Source organism: Leptodactylus fuscus, chromosome 7 (genome assembly GCF_031893055.1).
Source record: "Leptodactylus fuscus isolate aLepFus1 chromosome 7, aLepFus1.hap2, whole genome shotgun sequence".
Lineage (NCBI taxonomy): Eukaryota > Metazoa > Chordata > Amphibia > Anura > Leptodactylidae > Leptodactylus > Leptodactylus fuscus.
The window spans coordinates 28,488,123-28,510,946 of record NC_134271.1 but is presented as its reverse complement, the minus strand read 5'-3'; the positions used below and the strand labels follow the sequence as shown (position 1 = coordinate 28,510,946).

At 44.0% G+C, this 22,824-nt stretch overlaps 1 protein-coding gene across 2 annotated transcripts; it reads right to left on the bottom strand.

Moving 5' to 3' along the window:
• Positions 1-645: 645 nt before the first annotated feature.
• ZFTA (zinc finger translocation associated) lies at positions 646-22,638 on the bottom strand. Of its 2 annotated transcripts, XM_075281475.1 has the most exons (6): positions 22,176-22,638; positions 11,021-11,488; positions 6,234-7,862; positions 5,193-5,723; positions 2,937-3,362; positions 646-1,639 (listed from the first exon to the last, which is right to left on the bottom strand). In XM_075281475.1, the coding sequence occupies exons 1-6, from the start codon at positions 22,315-22,317 to the stop codon at positions 1,203-1,205; spliced, it is 3,633 nt and encodes a 1,210-aa protein (XP_075137576.1). In that variant the 5' UTR covers positions 22,318-22,638; the 3' UTR covers positions 646-1,202. The 2 variants fall into 2 exon arrangements, with proteins under 2 accessions (XP_075137576.1, XP_075137577.1); XM_075281476.1 differs by lacking the exon at positions 11,021-11,488 and having other exon boundaries at positions 22,176-22,637.
• Positions 22,639-22,824: the final 186 nt, after the last annotated feature.

Genomic DNA, 22,824 nt, shown 5'->3' with positions numbered 1-22,824 from the left:
AGAGAAAGTCACGCACCCCCAACGGCTTGTTTTCGACATAGGTGGGACCCACATCTATAGGACGTTTATGGATATATACACAGTCCAGTCATATTAATGTGACCACCACCTACTTATGACGTCAACGTTAAATAACCAATCGCAGAAAGCACGTGTCAGCCACCATCTGGGTGCACTCATCATCATTGGACCAACACAAGTGTGCATCTATCCTTGCGGACCATGTTCAACCCTACATGCAAAATGTTTTTCCTCAGGATGATGGCATCTACCAGCAGGACAATGCGACGTGTCATAAAGCTCACAGTGTACGTGCGTGGTACAAGGAGCACCAGGATGAGTTTACCGTACTCCCTTGGCCAGCAAATTCCCCGGACTTGAACCCAATCGAGAATCTGTGGGACCACCTCGATCAGGTTGTTCGCGCCATGGATGCTCAACCACCTAACCTAGCCACAGCACTAGAGTCGACATGGCTCAACATCCCAGTGACATCATCACAACATCCCCTCTCTTCCTGCACGTCTTGCAACGGTCCGCTCTGCCAAAGGTGGTTATTCTGGATTTTGACTGGTGGTCACATTAATGGGACTGGACTGTGTACTACTAATGTCTGAGACGAGAAAACCCCTTTAAGTTTTCCCGAGAACAATTCTTAATAAAGAGCCCATTGAGAATCAATTAAAATCTTCTTTACTGCAGCATACTTCTAGCAACGGAAGAGAACACTTATTTTGGGTAGGGGGTAAAGAAGGTCAATACAGTTGATGGGATTAAAGCATTTAGGTGAATATAAAAAAATAAGGTACATTGCTGACCATGTATTTTACTCCAAAAACGAAATCATTCATGGACCACGATTTCACAGTCTGGTACGCTTGGCTGTAAACCGCAAAGCCACATACAGGTAAAATACGGTATGCATAGTTACAGTCTGCTCGCAAAGGGAGATTTGGACAAAACATACGCTTCTGGGAGCAACTAGACGCACGCTCACTGATAGCAAGGGAGGAACTATGGGATAATCTGTTGCTAATCCCATAGACCAGTCTCAGAATGGGCACCTGTCTCTGAAATGGTTGGATAAAGTGTAAATCAGGCATAAAAATGACACCATCTTAAAATGTGCAAAATCACACATTAGGCCAAAGTTAATGGTGACTGCTATATCTGTGCACACGAAGGCAGGACCATTGGGATCTTCAGGATTCCTCTATAGCAGCAGATTTTCGCTTACGTCCTTTTACTTCCTCCTGGGGCTGCATTTTAAAACACTCCTCAGAATGAATATAATGTAGCGCCATTTCACTGTAGGCCTCCAAGATCCTCTGTCGCTCCTCAGCTGTGAAATCTACAGAGTAAGGGTGAACCTGGACTATGTGGCGCTTGATAGTGCTGACTTTCAGGGTGGCTAATGTCCCGCCACATACCATGCAGATGAGACCTTGGCGACGGCAGTCATAGTCCATCATGAATTCCGTGCGCCAGCGGACTTGGTAATTGCGCTTTGCACTATTGCATGGGGGAGGCAGGGATGGGGTAGATTTAGGGGTCTTGGGGAAGGTTGGTAAAATCACTTCAGGACGGGGACTGCTGGCTGCAACGCTTGATCCATTGGTTTCAGTGGTGGTTGAGTCTTCTGTGTTAAGGAAAAGTATAAGAAGTGCAGTTAGGACATTATGGCTTAGATAGCACGTCATATATTATTATAAATCCTACAGCAATGGTAGTCCATTGTCAATGCTAACCGGAGTTCCCACCATTAGAGCAGGGCTCTGGCTCTATTACATTAGGGCAGGGGACAGCACCCCCCGGCAAACACATCAGGAGTGGCATATGAGGCACTTGGACAAAGTCCCTGAGAGTGCGGCACTTGGACAAACTCACCCACCAGTTTCATTCAAGCCAAACAATTCCAAAAGTACAATGATCAGAGGCTCAGAGGAGGTGACCAAACATAACAACCAGTGTTACTCACCTCCCCTGGACTGCAGAGAAAATCCCTGTTCTCTTCGGCGCTTCTGCCTGACATTAGACACCACTGGTAGGGCCTCAGGGTTACACCAGCATCATGACGCCGATGTGACCCTTGAGATCAATCAGCAGTATCTGACATCAGGCAGAAGCACCGAAGAGAACAGGGAGATGCTCTGCAATCCAGGGAAGGTGAGTAACACAGGTTTTTATGTTTGTCATGTTTCGTCAGCTTTTGCTTCTTATATTCTGGGGTCTAAAGAGATCCCTAAGTATAATAGCTCGAGAGTGGCAAACACCAAAAATTCGACTGTGGGACATTATACCTTGTGGAGGGACCGCTATGGGACATTATACCGTGTGGAGGGACCGCTATGGGACATTAGTCTGTATAGCGGTGTGTCTTTGCACATAAAAACGCAGGCAGTTTTCCAATAAAAGTGCAGGCATTTTTGTCACCTGCGTCCCAGGAAATAACAGTAAACACATGTGCCCAGAAGCATCTTATGGCAGCACTTCTGTGATATGGTTTGTGGTATATGACTTTAGTATAGCGGTCTTCAGCCTTACAATTATTGCATGGCACTCCAAGGGCCACATCTTTGATTTTTTTATTTTTTTTTTTAATAAAAATTGACACGCTGTACAAAAATGTTTGCCTATCCCTTGCTGCCTCCGCCGTATCAGTATGACAAATATATGTTATCAATTAGTTAACAGGGAATTTATTAAGGCCCGATTCACATCTGCATTCGGCAAATCTGTTCGAAATCAGAATTTCCCCCCAAAAAATTTACCATTAACAAATATATAATTTTTTGTTACTGTATACCATTGTATATATAAGCTGCTGGACACCTTGTATTGTTGGATCTCTGTTCATCCTAACCAATCTCTCACGGTAGAATGAATGGATTATGAATTATTGGTTAGGATTATATTTCCACACACGGTTGTCTTACCATTTATTTCTATGCAGATTTCATCATCACCATGTTGCTGTCCTGAGGCTTTTTTACCGGAAGCCATTTTTTGCTCCCACTCTTCCATGACGACAGCCTTCTCCTGATCGCTCAGGTACGTGGTATCCGGGTGCTTCTGCTGGATGTGCATCTTGACTGTACTGATTTTTGGGTTCATCAGTGTCGCACCGCATACCATGCAGATTAACCCATCCTTGGCTGGGGTGTAGTCCATTAAAAACTCTAGCTTCCAGCGGTCATGCTGATACCTACGGGGGTCCTTTACTTTTGCTTGCAGTCTTCCAAATGCAAACTCCCAAGAAGCACCTTTACCTTCTGGTACTACACCGGACCAGGTACACTCTTCTTCCTCTTCAGGTTCTACTGGGTCACAATCTGGTGCTTTTACTATATTCAGTATCTGGTCTGGAATAACAGAAACAATGGATAGATGTGAATATACTAATACTGTATTTGGCGGCATAATGAACATAACCATGAAGATCGCCCCTTAGAAATTATCACCAAATTAACAGTCGCCCACCAGAGTCAGGACCCCCTTCCCCATAACTTCTATATGTCCTAGTAATAGTTATTATTATTCCAGTAGAGGGAAGGCAAATCTCACTTTGGGAAAGTGGAGTAAAGACTAAACACAGGTGACCAAACAGAGAAAGGGCGGGTTCACATCTGTGCCCCGGTCTCCGCTTTGTGGGTTTCCATTTTCTGCCCGAGAAATTAGACAGGAGACGGAAACCCGGCGGTCAGTTTTCAAACCCATTCACTTGAATGAGTTTGTAAAGTGTCCACCCGTGAGCGTCTTCTGGTCTTCACTGCAAAATTTTTATTTTTTTTTAACCGGACACAAAGTCCTGTATGTCCGACTTTGTGTCCAGTTAAAAAAAAAAACAAAAAACAACTTTTTTTTCGCGAAGAGGCAGAAGACGCTCACGGGCGGACACTTTGCAAACCCATTTAAGTGAATGGGTTTGAAAGCTGACTACCAGTTTCCGTCTCCTGTCCAGTTTCTCGGGCAGAAGATCCCACAAAGCAGAAACCGGGGCGCAGGTGTGAACCCACCCAAAGCTTGGATGTATTGGACTAGTGTATGGAACACTGCTCTATTTTCATTGGAATAGAATGGACCATCAGTCGCCTCCTGGGATGGCACATGCTTGGGCAACACACAGATGAATGTATGACCAGATCTATGAGAAACCACCACATGGGAGATAACCGTGTGTCATCCAGGCCTCCATGGACCCATTCAATGCATTAATGGACAGGAATAGGACGTGTCTTGAGTTTTGCTCCCTGGCTCACATGGACCAGTGATAATAGACAGGCGCATGTATGGGGTCATTAAAAAATAATGGGTCACGTGGTTATGCCAATAAAGCCTTAGGCCCAGTTCACATCTGCATTTGGTATTCTATTCTGGAAGTCTGCTTGGGCACCCCCAAACACAATACTCAATGCATTAAAAACCGGTGAGCAATGAAAGTGCACGGATCCCACAGACTATAATGGGGCTCATGTGTTTTCCACACGAATCATGCGGAGAGGAAAGTAGTTCTTGAAGTATTTTTCTCTCCGCATGACTCGTGTGGACACTGTGCAGAAAACACAAGGACCCATTACAGTCTATGGGGTCCGTGTGCTTTCATTGCTCACCACTTGTCAATGCGTTCGATATTCTGTTCAGGATGGGGGTCCCAAAGAGGACTCCCTGAACGGAATACCAAACGCAGATGTGAACTGGGCCTTACATATATGTTTGATAACAGATATACAAATCCCAGAATCAATATGAGAAGCAGCTGTGGGATAGGACTACAATTGTATTAAACCTTTTGGCCATTCATATGAGACTTGGGCCAGCCAAACCTGGACTGACCATCTAATGAATAGGATTTGGCAGCCTGAGACTCATTCTAAATAAGCCCAGAAAGGCAAGTTTTGGCAAGGTGAATGCCGTTTGATCCCTTGTTCCTTTAGGAGAGAAGCCACTGCTTTATCCTCCATTGAAAACATATCAATTATTGGCCATGAGCATGTATACGTATGATGGAGTCGGAAGGCCAACAGCAAGAGGTAATGGAGGACTATTCTGAAATAGTCTTCCATTACAGATATTTCTAGTATTCTGAAATGTCTTGAAGGGGAAGCCTGCGCTATCATCAGAGTCAGAAATCCTAATAGGTTAACATGTAACTATACTACGTGGTCATAACTAGATATCCGCACAGTACTTACCTCCTATAACTACTGCTTCTGTGCTTGGCTTCAGTCCCAAAGTCTTTATTTCAGACAACTTATTCTCCCAGTCAAGCATAATGGTCGCCTTCTCGTCGGCACTGAAGTTCGCTGTATGTGGGTGTTTCTGCACAATGTGTCTTTTGATGCTGCTCTCTTTGAGCACAGTTAGAGAAGAGCTACAGTACATGCACACCACACTCCCTCGTAGTCCATTATAGTCCATAAGGTAATCCGAGCGCCAACGAATTTGGTACGCATTGTTTTGGATAGTAGTTGCGTTGTTACCCCGCCACATGCTAACCTCCCATACAGCGGGGTCCACCCCAGTAGGAGAGAGGGCGGAATCAGGGCTGCCAGTCAGTGGTTTCTGATTCTGGATGTCTGATGGACAGACCTTAGGAGCAATAACCCGCCATGTTTTTGAGATGTCAGAAGCTGAAGTGGAGGGTTTGGGTTTTGGTGGCTGGATGATTGTATGTTCTGGGATAACAGAAACCCGTGTTATGATGATCGGGGTCGGAGTTTCCACTTAAAGAAAAGCAGAAGTTAGTGATTAGTCTACTGACATACAGTCATATACAATATAGTTACATAACTTTTACCTTTACTGTAGACTTTTCTAATATATGCATACACAAAATAGTAAGGGCGGGTTCACACCAGTGCCCGATCTCCGATTTCCGTCTTCTGCCAACAGGAGACGGAAACCCGGCATTCAGTGTCCGCCGGTGAGAGTCTTGTGCTCTCCGTGTCAAAAACTTTTTTTTTTTTTTTAACCAGACACAAAGTCCTGCATGTCCGACTTTGTGCCCGGTTAAAAAAAAAAAACGGTTTTGCCGCGAAGAACAGAAGATGCTCACGGGTGCGCACTTTGCAAACCCATTTAAATGAATGGGTTTGAAAACTGCCTGCCAGTTTCCGTCTCCTGTCCAGTTTCTCAGGCAGGAATCGGAAACCTCAAAACGGAGATCGGGTGCTGGTGTGAACCCGCCCTTAGAATCATAAGTAAAGATAATTCATTTATATCCATTTACTCACTTTTTAACATGGGAAGTCCAATTCCCAGTACAGCTGGTGTTTGCTGTGCCGGCTGCACCTTTATTACTTGCTGCCCTGCTTCACTCGCCTGTGTTTTTCCACCTTCGACAGTATTTTGAGGAATCGGCGGCTTCTCCTCTTCAACATGATTTGTTTGGGTCGGAGTCTTTATAAGTTCACTATTGGGCAGTTCCGCATACTGGTGGTCCTCTATCTTCACAACTATTTCTGGATCCAAATTCTGGGCTTCCCCTGATAACCCTTTCAGTTTTCCTTCCAGTTCTTTCCGTTTCTCCTGTTCTGGTCTCTGGGATTCTTTAACCTTCTGCTCTTCTAGAAGCAGAGCTTCCCTAGTCTTTGACTTCTCTTTCTCCAGGACCAAGGTCTCTTTACTTGTTCTATTCTCTTCATCTATTACTTGGGCTTCCTTAGCTTGCCTTTTCTTTTCCACTATCAGAAGGGCCTCTCTGACCTTCTTTTCTTCCTCCAACAGGTGGGCCTCCATAGCTGCCAACTTCTGTTCCTCCAACAACTGGGCCTCCCTTGCTTTCCTCATCTCTTCCAATAGCAGCTTGGCTTCCTTAGCTTTTCCCTCCTCTTCTGACAGCTGGAGGTCTTTAGTCTTCCGCTTTTCTTGTTCCAACAATTGGGCCTCATTTGCTTTACTCTTTCCTTCATCCAGCATCTGGGCCTCCCCAGCTTTTACTTGTTCCTCTTGTAACGGTGCAGCCTCTCTGGCTTTCTCTTGTTCCTCCATTAGTTGTCTGTCTCTTCTCTTTTGATCCTCCTTAGTTTTCCCATTCTCTTTCTCCATGGATTGGCCTTCCCTAGCCTCAAGCTCCTTTCTAACCTTCTGTTGTTCCTCCAGATGTTGCCATTTTCTGGTTTTCCCATCAGGCGCCTGCATATATTTCTTCCTAGCTTTCCATTCTTCAGCCAGAAGTTGCACCTCTTTGGTATCCCATTTCTTTTTCTCAATCAGCTGAACATCTCCAGTTGATTCATCTTCCTCCAACAGCTCCAAATCTGAAGACTCAATTCTGTCATCTTCTATCAGTTGTGCACTACAATCACTAATATTCTCTTCCATGTCTTTCTCTATAAAATCGCCAAAACTTTTCATTTTCATCATCCTTTTTTCAAGTCTCAGTTTTGTAGCTTGATCTATTTTAGGAAATTTGTCCTCGGTTTCATCATCATCCATGTCCTCTTCCATCTCTGGTGTCATGTCTTCCTCTAACTCCAAATCTGGTATCATGGCTCCCATCTCTGGAGTCTCCCTGCGATTTATCCAGGCATCTAGAATCACACTTTTCTGGGTAGCGCTGAATTGCAGTGAGTTGGGATGATTATCCAAAATATGATTTTTTATGTCATTAAGACTGAGACTCGGTAAGTCAGCTGTACACATCATACAATGAACATTGTTTCCTTGGTAGTCATAATCCATCAGGAACTCCAATCTGAACCACTGCTGAAGAGACTCATTCATGTACTGCTCCAGATGGATTTTGTCAAGAGGTGAAGGAAGAGGACGCTCAGGACCCAGCACAGGCCGCCATGTTCCTTTAGCCACTGGTGGTAGACGTCGTCTTTTCTTCTTTGGGCCAGTTCGGATTTTCATATTCTCTGGAAATGAAAAATGTAAGAAAAATAAGATACTAAATAATAATAATAATAATAATAATAAAGAAAAATTAATAAAGCAGACATTAAAAACATGAAAGGAAGACATTCTTATTAAAGACCAACCTATTCCAAGCTACATTTTAGTGAGCCTTTCAATCCCAAACTGTCCTCTATTTCTGTCCTCTACCTTTTGGTTAAAGGGGTTTTATAATTTAGATACTGATGACCTCATCTTAGATTATCTCATTGATCTCAGTTGGTGGGGGTCTGGCACCCCATATTAATGACCTCATCGATATCAGATTGGTGGGGGTCTGACACACCACCAATCAGCTGATATCAGGAGCCAAAGCTCCAGATGCATCTAGTTCACGATCACTTCAATAGGAACTAAATTGCAGAAACCAGGCATGGCCACTACACAGTGGAAGGAGCTGTGTTGTTCAGGCTCTCTACAGTCTAGTTCCTGTACATTTCCTGATTGAACCCCACCAACCTATCCTAAGGATAGGCCTTCAATCTCAAAATCCTAGAAATCAGAATTAGGTACAAGAGAATATGAAACTGAACTATAGCCAGCAAGCGAGACAAGTAGGTGAAAATAAACGTACATTGTAAAATTTCTCATCACGTGTGCCAGTCAGGTAAACCAAGCTCAAAACACCAATCCCAGAATGCCACGTTTGGCTCTAGTTAAAGATTGCCATCTTTGTCTACCCCTATGCTAAACAAAGATAAGACCTCTTATGAACAAAAATATCCCCCAACCAAATAAAGGCCCCGTTTACATAAGAGAAAAGATGGCAAAATGGATTTTGAGAGGACCCAGGCGCCTATTTCACTGTAGGCATAGGCTGGCGTGCAATACCCCCCTTTGCAAATAGCGTTACAAAAATAAAGATTGGTCATGTTAAATTTTAGTATGCCCAATCCTCCCAGTGGTCTAATGTCCTCCCCCACTGAAAAAAAAGCACATTCAGCAGAATCAAGTATCAAATACATACATATGGGGGCATTGGGAAGAATAGTTATCAGCCAAGTAAGTTTTTAGGTGAGAGCACCTTAGGACTTTCCTCCTCTGCTGATCTTGTTATAGGATTTCTAAACTTTTTGGATTTTTCGGGATAAGCTGCCACAAGTATGTATATGAGAAGAAACATCATTTCTGGTATATAAAAGCCCTCTCTAATCCCCCCTGAGAAGTATAGGATATTACACCATATAGGATATTACAGAGAACTACTGAGCAATGTTGCTGTGAATGAAGCACTTGGGGTGAGATAGTGGAGCCAATAGTAACTTCTATAAGCAGCTTTAATCAAAAACCTTTGTAAGCCAACAGTCTGTCTTGGAAGGCCAAGGAGGATTTCACAGAGGTTTCAGAGTGAAAAAAGCAATTTTGAGGAGTGTAAGAAAAGATTTTTTCGATAATAGATTATGGAATTTTCTTATACTGCAAAGTTATTAACCATTTATTCAGTAATTTTCCTATTAAAGAAATTGAATGCACTTATTATACATTTAGGTTTAAGTGAATTCAGATTAAGAAATCTATAAACTGGGGAAGTCATTATTATTATTATTGTTTATTTATATAGCACCATTAATTCCATGGTGCTTTACATACAGTACACAGAATATACAGGTAGATCTAATACTAACAATGACCGACTGGCACAGTGGGGTAGGGGGCCCTGCAATCTATGAAGTCAAACAAATCAGACAAAATTATTCGCTCCTCTCTCAGTAAAAACCTTCATCAGCAATCCTTTTGTATTCTGCTGATCTTATATGTGATATTTTTCTTGTATTATTATAGTTAAATCTCTGACCAAATTTATATTGAAAAATCCCATGGCTCTGTACTGACAGCATAATACGTACAGACATACATAGTGCTAAAGTATAAAACCTGGTGCTAATGGGAACCGGTCAAGTCCATTTTGGACACTAAACCATCCACAGGTCCTTATGGCTTAGTGCCCCAAATAGTCCTAAAGTAACCCTGTCCGCACCTGCAATGCAAAATCCTAAATAAGTCTAATTTCTAGTGCTCTCAGCACCTACAAGAAGCCAGCAAAGTAGATCTCAGCTTCACTACGCATGTGCCTGGGGTCTGACGCATGCGCACCAAGATCAATTTACAGTTGCAGGAGCACAGAATCCAGGTTTATGCTTTCACTGCAGTCACAAACAGGGTTGCAATGGGGCTATCTGGGAGACTAAACAAGCAGTCCACAGGGGTGGGTGTCCCAAATAGACCTGACAGGCTCCCTTATACTTCTAAGCGAACGTTTACTGTCTTTTGGTGGTAGGTGACGCAACGGATCAGTCTGCAAACTGGAGCAAGAACAAACCGTAGGCAACAGTCCCTCGCGCTCAAAGATCCCATACTACTTTTTAACCCTTTGATTTATGCAGTATGAGGGCCCCTTCACACGGTGTAAGCGCTCGGCTCATTCCGAGCCGTACACGCGAGCGCTTCTAAACACTTCCCATTCACTTCAATGGGAGCGCTCGTAAAGCTGGCTTTACGCGCGTTCCCATTTAAGTGAATGGGAAGTGTTTAGAAGCGCTCGCGTGTACGGCTCGGAATGAGCCGAGCGCTTACGCCGTGTGAAGGTGCCCTTACTCTTTCAGGTCACTTTGAGGGACACATAGCCTAATGTATTAGCATAAAGGAGTTTAAAGTATGTTAAATACGAAAAAAGAAAAATCGAAAAGAAAATTATTTCATATTAAAAAAAAAAATTATTATGCAGACACCAGATTTAAAAAATAAATAAAAAAATATCCATCTATATCTCCATAATAGTAATAATAATACTATATTAATCGCCTGCTAATTTGCAAATTTATATATACTTCCTCCTCGGCTGCAGCCTCTTTATTGTGTAGTCTATGCCTGGTATTTTGGCTTAGTACCTTCCACTTGAATGGGACCACTTGACTTATGGGCGTAAGGACAGAGTCACTAGGAGGGGGCCGAGTGGTCGCCCAAGAACCACAAATGGCGGTGGCGCCAGGAATATTAAGAAGAGGCTGTAGCGCTCACCCAAGCTCCGCAGCCCCTTCAATCAGCTAACTGGCGGGGGCGCCAGGCGTCGTAGTCATGATAACAAAAACCAAGCATACATTCATCACTAGCACAGAATTACCTGCCATGTGCTCCTCACTTCCAGCAAGTGTCTGAGCATCAACACACAAGTGGGCATCCCAGCTACCGATAATGACCTCCTTCTCACAAGGTGTCCAGTTGAGGGAATAGGGGTGCTTCTGGCGTATGTGTCGCTTGATAGTGCTGAGTTTTAAAGTGGCCAAAGAACTGCCACAAACCATACAGATCATACTATGGGAGCGGGGATTAAAGTCCATCAAATACTCTAGTCTCCAGTGATTATGGTAGTAACGCCTGTGGTCTTTTCCAGGGATTCGGCTATTACCTGGCCGGGATGCCCTTTCTTCACACATTTCTTGCCCTGCCACTCCTCCGATGAGATTTCGCCCCTCACTACTACTATCTGGGGAGCTCCAATCAAATGAGGAAGAACCAGGGAAAAGCCCACCGGGAAAGGCATCAGATGGGTCTGGATACATGGCATCTATGGAGCTTGAAAAACTAGTATCTAAAAAGAAAAAAATCAGAAAAATATATATATTAAAAAAAACGCATGTGGTTAAATGAATAGACCACAACAGATAAAAGAGAGAAGACAAACTATCCTATTCTTTTTACCATTTTCCTATTTATTAAACATTATTTCGATATATATATATATAAAAAAAAAAAAAAATTTGCTGACTGCCAAATAGTAACTTATTAGATCCTTACACAATTCTGGGCTATTAACATGCGACTAGATAGATTTTGTCACATACAACTTAAACCAAACAGACCCACATTTTACTCCTAAGGCCCCACGTTGCCAAAACGCGGCTTCTTTTGTTGCAGATTTTGCTCCGGTGTCTTGAGCCAAACCTAAGAAAGGCTACAAAAGGAATGGGAAATACATAGGAAGCTCTTATACTTCTCCCTTCTGCTCAATCCACTCCTGGCTTTGGCTCAACAAAACGCAGCAAAATCTGCAACAGAAGAAGCTGCGTTTCTGCAATGAGGGGCCTCAGCCTAAAATGGTTTTCCAGCCTCAAATGGAAAGGTAGGTACATCATCACCATCGGCACCGAGAGGCTGCTAGAACAGATGATCTATGCAGGGTCCGGGTGTTGGTTCCTGAAAGATCACAGACCAATGACCTGTTGTGTAAAAATTCAATTTGGGGATCAGAAAACCTCTTTATGAAATCGGAAGCAAACATCTTAAAGGGGCTCTACCATTGGGAAAAGTCATTTTTAACTAATCACATCCTTGTATAGGCTTTAGAAAGGCTATTCTACACCTACCTTTTGTATGTAAATTGCCTCAGTGGTTTCTGAATAAGTCTGTTTTTATTCATATGCTAATGAGCTTCCAGCCAGAACAGGAAGTACCCAGCAGCACTCGTCCCTGCTATTATCTCCTATGTGTGTGCAAACAGGAAGCTGAGTTATCAGCAGCAGCCTGTGCTATATACACCCATAGGAAACAATAGCAAAGGGGGTGCACCATGCATCGTGCACCAGTCTAATTAGCATATGAATAAAAATGGACTTATTCAGAAACCACTGAGGCAATTTACGTACTAAAGGTAGGTGTGGAATAGACTTTCTAAAGGCTATGCAAGGATGTCATTAGTTAACAATGACTTTTCCCAATGACAGAGCCCCTTTAAAGAGGATCTTTCATGTCCTCGGGCACATGCGGTTTTATATACCGCTAGATAGCCAACAGTACGTTGAATTCAGCGCACTGTCAGCTTTCTCGTTATGTCCTCAAGGGGAAACGAGATATCAGTGCCTTTACAGATAGCTCTTCACCGTCAGAAAGGCATTCCCGACAGTCAAGCTGGGAACGGCCCTCCTGACAGTACTGTCCATAGCGCTATAATGTCAGATGGGGAGTTCCTTAGCAACCAGCGTCATGGCTGAGCGGTAAGGAACGCCTCCTCTGACAGTACAGAGCTATGGACAGTACTGTCAGGAGGGGCGTTCCCAGCTAGACTGTCGGGAATGCCCTTCAGATTGCACCGATATCTCTTCCCCTGGGACACATAATGGGAAAACAGACAGCGCACGAGGACATGAAAGGTCCTCTGTAAGTCTCAGTTACATCCGAGTTGGGCATTCCGTTTTTATGTTCTGTCATAGGACTGTGAGGAATTCAGCAGATGGTGGATACTAGATGGACTACTGATGGGGTCTGTCGGGATTTTTGTCATGTTACCAGAATGAGGAGAGAGAGGAGGAAAAAAAACGAAAAAAAAAAACATGACCATCAATCCTTCAATTACGGCTGGTTAATTACAACCTATATCAAAATTGCCATCAATCAGGCATTTTACCTCAATTACGATTAATGGCGACTATTTAGGTCACACTCTTTTAAAGTAAGAGTATGTGTCGGATGAAACTTGTGATATTCGTCTCATAGATTGTAAGCTCTTGCGAGCCGGGCCCTCAGTCCCATTGTGTGAAGTGACTATTTCTTTGTATTGTATCTTTTTGTCTATACTTGAACCCTACAAATTGTACAGTGCTGCGGAATATGTTGGCGCTATATAAAAATATTATTATTATATTATTATAATACTGCAGGTAAAACCTCACACATATTGTAATAACTGAACCAAAATAACCGACATGCACAAAATCACTGATGTTCTGGGTTAATGTTCAGTTTCGGCTAATTTACCCCCAATGCAAATATGAAAAGACACTTGGACAAGTGAAAGAAACCCAGTTACCATACTACAGATAGATGCTACGGTAGCGCATTTAACCCTTTTAGAACATACAATACGGCACTACAGATACAGGTATCGGGACACGTACATGAGCAGTTATGGTACCATCTCTAGCTACCCAAGTGGAAAGACATCGTAGGACTGATAGCATAACATAGAAAAAGAAGGGGAGACCTAAAATTCCAGATGGTGTCTGTTCAGGCGTAGATAGGAGGCAATGTGGAATATATTGGCACTATACAAATACCCAGTAATGGGCAATGTACGGTAACGTTATGCAATGTAAAACTACAGCCCATAGTGATATACGGGGTCACACAACAGCACCTATAGCATGACAAAACAAAGCACTGCATTCAAGTCACAAAAAGCCATTGAGCCTGCCCCAAGGATAGCTGCCCATAAATCACACGACTTATTTGTGACCTCAAGGGTTTCCTTCATGGGAAGGAGTCACAAGCAACGTGTGAAGTTCTCCCCAAAGAAAAACAAATTGCTGCTAGGTGCGACCAAATGATACCAAGGAATCCTTGCCCAAATCTTGAATTGAGAGGTGAGACCACATGTAGTAACTGCAGTTTGGCAAAATGGTAAATGGCATGTGGTGTTACGCCAAATCAGGGTGTTTGTGTAGGAAAATCCATGTGGTCCGAGATCCCCTTAAGGCTAAGGTCAGACATGTTGGGTCCACTGTGGGATGTCCACATCAGAAACTGGACAGATGAGTCAAATTCCCCTTCATTATACACCCCTTGCTTCCCCCCGCGACAATGCCGAGTATTAGCATTCCGTTGTGGCTTGAATCAGCCGCGGAATCCGCAGTGAGATCACGTAGGACACTTATTTTTTTCTACGTCGCGCCTGATCTCTGATGCCCACTGAACACTATAGAAGGCAGAATCAGGGTGGAAACTTCGGCATTCCACTCTGGATTAGGCCCAAACGAACGGGCCTAGTCGGGAGGGAGGTGTCGTGCCGCAAACGCCGCGGTGGATTCAGCCTCAGAAAGAAAGGGCAGGTCGCTTCTTTTTTCCACGTGCAGCACAAAACCGCTAGCAGAAAAAAGAAGTGAACAGCTCCCATTGAAATCAAAAGGAGGCATTTTTTTGGAGCGGATTCGGAGGCAGATTCCGCATCAAAATCTGGTCCGAAATTCCCATGTGAACCCAGCCTTATGAAGACAGAAGGTAAAATACAAGGAATCCAAGTGCAGTTTATTCCAGTGAAGAAAGCCAAGAGATAGGGTTGTCAGCGCTGGACAACTTCCTCTCGGATGTCACCCGAGCGATCACGTAACACATATAGGACATATAGGATAACCTCTCTAATATAGGGCAGGATACATTCAAGGGTGCCTAGAAATTACAGACTAACACTGGAGGTCTACAAAATTCTGTAAAAATTTAATACCGGCTCCTGGATTAGTTCAACCAGCTACTATAATAATATATAAACGACCACAGTGGGATAATAAAATGAATTGGTTTAATTTTTAAAAAACACTGTAATAAAAAAAAAATTGCAAAAACATCACCTGATCATAAACAGACCCCTCTTGCTCAAGTGCTGATAATGTAAAATAATTTACTGTCGATCATATATGCTGGTGGGGGGGGTCCGGTGTCCCCGGGAGCAGATGTCAAAGGTAAGAAGGAGATGCAAGTTGGATTTCAACATGCCAGATTTCTTCCTGTAGTCAACCCTCATCGATACCCACAGTACTATGGCGTCTGTCCGCTCAGAAGCAAGAGTGGGCTCATAACCACCTTGGTAGGCCTGTTATGGACACTGATCGACTATCAACAGGACAGGGGATAAGTGTCTGATTGCTGAGGGCCCAATCACTGGGGTCCCCAGTGATCAGAAAGATAGGGGACCAAAAGCCCCCCTTGTGAATAAAGCGCCAGTGTGACCAGCCCAATATTCACTTGTATGGAGCTGTCGGGACCGTAATCTCTCATAGTACCCATAGCCTCATAGAAGTGAATAGAGTGCCAATCACACAAGTGCTCCATTCACAAGGAGGACTTAGAGGGACTTTTGGTCCCCTGTCCTTCTGATCAGTGAGGCTCGTCAGTGACCACCTTCTATAGCTGTACAGTGATTCTCCCATAGACTGCAATACATACAATTATACTGCAGTCTAGGGGAAAAAAAACAAAAAAAAAAACAAGTTCAATCCCTCTGTGGGGAATTAAAAAATTTATATATATATATATATATATATATATATATATATATATATATATATATATATATACACACACACACATACACATATATATACATACACAGTCCTATGAAAAAGTTTGGGCACCCCTCTTAATCTTAATCATTTTTAGTTCTAAATATTTTGGTGTTTGCAGCAGCCATTTAAGTTTGATATATCTAATAACTGATGGACACAGTAATATTTCAGGATTGAAATGAGGTTTATTGTACTAACAGAAAATGTGCAATATGCATTAAACCAAAATTTGACCAGTGCAAAAGTATGGGCACCTCAACAGAAAAGTGACATTAATATTTAGTAGATCCTCCTTTTGCAAAGATAACAGCCTCTAGTCGCTTCCTGTAGCTTTTAATCAGTTCCTGGATCCTGGATGAAGGGATTTTGGACCATTCCTCTTTACAAAACAATTCAAGTTCAGTTAAGTTTGATGGTCGCCGAGCATGGACAGCCCGCTTCCAATCATCCCACAGATGTTCAATGATATTCAGGTCTGGGGACTGGGATGGCCATTCCAGAACATTGTAATTGTTCCTCTGCATGAATGCCTGAGTCGATTTGGAGCTGTGTTTTGGTTCATTGTCTTGCTGAAATATCCATCCCCGGCCTAACTTCAACTTCGTCACTGATTCTTGAACATTATTCTCAAGAATCTGCTGATACTGAGTGGAATCCATGTGACCCTCAACTTTAACAAGATTCCCGGTGCCGGCATTGGCCACACAGCCCCAAAGCATGATGGAAACTCCACCAAATTTTACAGTGGGTAGCATGTGTTTTTCTTGGAATGCTGTTTTTTTTGGACGCCATGCATAACGCCTTTTTGTATGACCAAACAACTCAATCTTTGTTTCATCAGTCCACAGGACCTTGTTCCAAAATGAAGCTGGCTTGTCCAAATGTGCTTTTTCATACCTCAGGTGACTCTGTTCGTGGCGTGCTTGCAGAAACGGCTTCTTTCTCATCACTCTCCCATACAGCTTCTCCTTGTGCAAAGTGCGCTGTATTGTTGACCGATGCACAGTGACACCATCTGCAGCAAGATGATGCTGCAGCTCTTTGGAGGTGGTCTGTGGATTGTCCTTGACTGTTCTCACCATTCTTCTTCTCTGCCTTTCTGATATTTTTCTTGGCCTGCCACTTCTGGGCTTAACAAGAACTGTCCCTGTGGTCTTCCATTTCCTTACTATGTTCCTCACAGTGGAAACTGACAGATTAAATCTCTGAGACAACTTTTTGTATCCTTCCCCTGAACAACTATGTTGAACAATCTTTGTTTTCAGATCATTTGAGAGCGGGCTGTCCATGCTCGGTGACCATCAAACTTAACTGAACTTGAATTGTTTTGTAAAGAGGAATGGTCCAAAATACCTTCATCCAGGATCCAGGAACTAATTAAAAGCTACAGGAAGCGACTAGAGGCTGTTATCTGTGCAAAAGGAGGATCTACTAAATATTAATGTCACTTTTCTGTTGAGGTGCCCATACTTTTGCACCGGTCAAATTTTGGTTTAATGCATATTGCACATTTTCTGTTAGTACAATAAACCTCATTTCTATCCTGAAATATTACTGTGTCCATCAGTTATTAGATATATCAAACTGACATGGCTGCTGCAAATACTAAAATATTTAGAACTAAAAACGATTAAGATTAATAGGGGTGCCCAAACTTTTTCATAGGACTGTATATATATGATGTTCAAATTACCCCTTCCCTAGATCAAAAAGACTAAACAAATTAGACTCCCACCCCTCTGAAAATGATTAAACTATAAAAATGGAAAAAAAAGATTTATCCCGCATTGTGAACACTATGACGGTAAAAAAAAAACAAAAAAAACGAATTGGCATTTTTATGTTGCACCTCCCAAAAAAGCAGAATCAAAACATCAGAAATTCCTCTAAATGGTAGAAATAAAGCGTACATCTTGTACCCAAAGAAAAAAAAAAAAAAGGAGACCCCTCGGGTTATATTCACACATGCGGTGTTCTGGGATAAAATGAGACCACCAACGAACAATAACTGCTTAACATTGGGGTGATCCTGTGACAGATGACAGCAACGGACATTAACTAAGAGTAGTGTGAACCTAGCCTTACGCAGAAACATGAAAAAGTGGTCAGAATATGGAGACTAAAATATATATTTTTTTTATTTATATTTTTTCAATTATGGATTTTTGTAAAGGTATTAAAGCGTAGCAAATATATACTAATTTGTTATTGGAATGATCATGCCAACCCAAAGAATATAAGTAACATGTCAATTTAAATTCACAGTGAATGCCATAAAAATGAAACCCTAATTTGGCTATTAATACATGGAATGTAATTCTAGTCATTGCTTCCCTGCTTAAAGGGATCCTATCATTTAAACTCAATTTTTTCTCACTAAGACGTAGGAATAGCCTTAAGAAAGGCTATTCTTCTCCTACCTTGAGATGTCTTCTCCAGGCCGCCGTTCGGTTAAAATCCTGTTTTTCACAAGAAAATGGCCGCTTCCAATACTGTGTAAGCGGCCATTTTATTGTGGCCGGTGGGCATGCGCAGTCAGCTTTGCCCTAGAAGTTTGAAACCAACCCCGGAAGAAGACGCGTGAAGACCCCATTCCTGAAGAAGATAGAAGTGGCGCTGGAGATTTCTCTTGCAGCATTGGCGACACCCCCAGTGCTGTTTGAGAGCTGGGGCCCGCCCCCAGTGCTGCGAGAGAACTCATTTGCATACTGGCAAAAAACAGGATTTTAACCAAATGGTGGCCTGGAGAAGACATCTAAATGTAGGAGAAGAATAGCCTTTCTTAAGACTACATGAAACATGAGATTACATTCAGTCATATGGCACCAAGGTTGCAGTTCTACCTTATTGATTTAAAGAAGTCAGGATTCAACTTCTCTCAATACGATCACTGGAAAGAATATACCGTAGTTAGAACTGTAACCTTGGTGTTGTATGGAAGAACAATCTCATCCTTCATAGGACATCAGAAGCATGGTTCTATATTTTATAACCATTTGACGTGATCCCTCTGCCTCAGTTTTCCTGCATTATACAAAGGCTGTATACCACTACAGCAGTGAGACGCAGTGTAAATTCAGCTCACAATACAGAAACGGTTAATGCAGGATTTCACATAAAAAAATAGAGTTTATTACAAAATTTACTAAAGTCACAAATTCTGCCAGAAAATCTTAGATTTAACTCAGCTATATGTACACTATATCCCAAACCACTAAATGCTGACTTCACAAACATACTAAGTCCCCTTCACCACCAACACTAGCTCTTTAACAGATTGATCCCAGAACCGGTGGAATTTTTACTCTAGCTCGCTCCGTTCCCGGGTGCAGTTAGTTTTAGTGTCCGATAGGCTGATCAATCTCTGCCAAGTGGGCGGTGCCAGGCAGGAACAGGCAAGGGGGCTTGGTTCTGAACTCTGATATTGTCCACCTCTAATTGGAAAGTGTCCCAGCTCAGAATCAGACTCCCTTTGCTCCTGACACCACCCGCTTGACAGTAGATGCCTAAATAGCCTATCAGACACCAAAACTAATTGTCATAGGTCACATGACTCAGATGACTAATCTTTACAGTAGTCTATGGAGAGGGGTGGGGGAGAAGTGACCAGAGGACATATAAGAAGAAACCACAGTCGCCGTCTGATTTTATCACAACCAAAATACTTTATACACATCAGTACAGGTCAGTAGTTATTCTGGGGCGGCTAGAGAGCGTTATAGAGCAGATTCTCCTCTACCTACTGTGTACAGTGTATGGTAACTAGTGTCCATCCAGACTGATATCACAGTACAATTATAATGCACAAAGTGATGTCACAGTACAAGGATATCGCACACAGAGACGTCACAGTAAAGAAATAATAATCACAGTGATGTCATAGTACATGGATAACGCATACAGTGATGTCACAGTAAAGGGATGATAAGCACAGTGATGTCATAGTACAGGAATAACACTCACTATGAAACCATAGCAAACGAATAACTCACAAACAAAGATCTTTGTATACGCTATGACATCACAGCATATGCTAATAGTGATTATGATGTCACATCAAGGTATTATGAAGTTCAAGTAAAATAATGGAGGTGAAAGCAGATTTTCGCATTTTCTTCCATCATCCACAGCTATCAGTGAATACATCCTAGGTTTTATATGAGCCTCTTAATTAGTTGTTGGGCCCCATAGCAGCTGCAATGACTGTTACCCTGGCAGTTAGGGCCCCGTTCCCACGATGTAACGCGGTGCTCATTCTGACACGTAAACACGTGTCAGAGTGAGCCCTTCAAAACAGAATCCCATTGACTTCAATGGGTTCCGTTTAACGAGTGTAACACTTTGAAATCAGTGGGTTAAAAAGCCTACCATTGGGGGGCCACACGGTGGCTCAGTGGGGGGGCCACACGGTGGCTCAGTGGGGGGGCCACACGGTGGCTCAGTGGGGGGGCCACACGGTGGCTCAGTGGGGGGGGCCACACGGTGGCTCAGTGGGTGGGGCCACACGGTGGCTCAGTGGGGGGGGCCACACGGTGGCTCAGTGGGGGGGGCCACACGGTGGCTCAGTGGGGGGGCCACACGGTGGCTCAGTGGGGGGGCCACACGGTGGCTCAGTGGGGGGGGCCACATGGTGGCTCAGTGGGGGGGGCCACACGGTGGCTCAGTGGTTAGCACTGCAGCCTTGCAGCGCTGGGCCCTGGTGCTCAAATCCCGCCAAGGGCAAAAAACCATCTGCAAGGAGTTTGTATGCTCTCCCCGTGTTTGCATGGATTTCCATCCCATATTCCAAAAAAGACATACTGATAGGGAAAAAAAATGTACATTGTGAGCTCTATGTGGGGCTCACAATCTACATTTGAAAAAAAAAAAAAAAAAAAAAGCCTACCATTGATTTCAATGTGTAGTGCGCTTATGGGCTCGTTCACATCTGCGCCCGGTCTCCGTTCTACAGGTTTCCGTTTCCTGCACAAAACAGAGGCAGGAGACGGAAACCTGTAGGACTCTTTCTCACCTATTCATTTGAATGGGTTTGAAAGATGTCCGACCGTGAGCGTTTTATGCTCTCTGTCGCGAAACCGTTTTTTTTTAAGTCAGACATGCAGTACTCTGTGTCCGGTTTAAAAAAAAACAGTTTTGCGGCGGAGAGCATAAAACGCTCACCGCCGCTCAATGCCAGACCCAGTCTGACAGGTTTCCGTTTTCTGCATGCAGAAGACGGAAACCACAGAACGGACTGCCGAACGCTAGTGTGAACCTAGCGTAAGATGGAACCCATTGAAGTCAATGGGATTCTGTTTTGAAGGGCTCACTCTGACACGTGTTTATGTGTCAGAGTGAGCGCCGCACTACATGGTGGGAACGGGCCCTTACAACCATAGACCAGAAATACACTCAATTCACCCTGCACCTGCATTCATCATTATGTAAATCCTGGAGAACCCCTATAAAAGGAAGCCCCTCTGTCCATTGTCTACTCCATACAGTTAAAAAACTGGACCAGTGAAGATACCGCCAAACAGATTCCAAAAGATCTCTGCAGTGTCCCCTGTAAAATCATGGGGGCCTATAGGTCTACATATAGCTACCATGGAGCTTTTCTTGTGAACAGCGCAGTGTGAACAGAGCCCAAGTTACGGCTGTGCTTACATATTGAAGTCAGGGTGAGATTTTTCCACATGGGGCATACAATGACAGCTGAGGGGCCCTGGGCAGGGACCAGGGTAGAGGGCAGGTCACCAATTATAAAACCCCTTTAAGATGATGGGGGCCCCTGACCTTCTGGGCCTCTGAGCAACTGCACTATAGAAGGTAACAAAAAAATAGAGCGAGGAGTGAATAACCTTCTCACTAATAAAAAGGGACCTAGAGACTGCTGGGAGTTGTAGTTCTTAGACTGCTGGAGATAAAAACATCTGATATCTGGAGAGCTCTAGACATATAATATGACGAATCCCTCTTAGTTATGTAGTATAGTAGCTGCCAGTAAGCTGTAGCAGATAACTAGCCAACCACAAGCTCCAGCATGCCCCGCACATCACACCACTAGCCCCGCACATCACACCACTCGCCCCCCACAGCTAGCAGACCCGGCAGTCTGAACGTCACGAGTGATGAACCAGCATGCCACATCTCCTGCAGCCACTAGATGTCGCCGGATTCCCTCCCATGTAATTACCGCCTCGTACCGCCATGTGTCACCGCTCGCGATCAGGCTCCGCCACTCACCCCCTGCGGCCTCCTCCTTTATTCCCAGCATCGGACTATCCAGCTCTAGGCTGCCGCTCTTAGATGGTGATTCCGAGGCCGGGCCCATCTTGGGCCCCATCGCCACTTCCGGCTCCTCTTCCTTAAACTTTGCGCGGTGCATCCCTTCAGCCTCTCGTTCACCTTCCGCCCTTGTTGTCCCGTTCTCCGCTCTGCAACCCTGAGTGCACACGGCACAGACGCGAAGGGCCCGAGGTACACGCTGCACAGCACCGCACAGGAGGGCGGGGCTTTTGCCTGACGCCACGGAAGGGGCAGGGCCAGGCAGCGCCGCACAGGACTGAGGGGAGGGAACATGGCGTCATTGGAGAAGCGCTATTGTACAGCGCCGCACAGGACTGAGGAGGCGGGGACGGTGACGTCACGATACAGGACGGGGGCTTATGCGAGCGCCGCACAGGACAGGGACCGGCTAGGCTGCGTCACGTGGGGTGTGACCCTCCCCTTGTGGTGCCGCACGGGACGAGGGGTGGAGAGAGGGGACACCCTGGGGGCTGGAGGTCTGCGCCATCATCTGGCGGGGGTTGTAATGGCCGAGGAACCCGAACTAGGCATACAGTGTCCTGTATATACATGTAACAGGATGCTCTGCACATATGCCAAGCTCTGC

Coding starts and splice junctions, on each gene's coding strand:
- ZFTA (XM_075281475.1), bottom strand. CDS start 22,317: ATGCACCGCGCAAAGTTTAAGGAAGAGGAGCCGGAAGTGGCGATGGGG. Junction 7,863..11,020: donor AAGTGAGGAGCACATGGCAG/GTAATTCTGTGC, acceptor TTTCATTTCCAG/AGAATATGAAAATCCGAACT. Junction 1,640..2,936: donor AATCTGCATAGAAATAAATG/GTAAGACAACCG, acceptor TCCTTAACACAG/AAGACTCAACCACCACTGAA.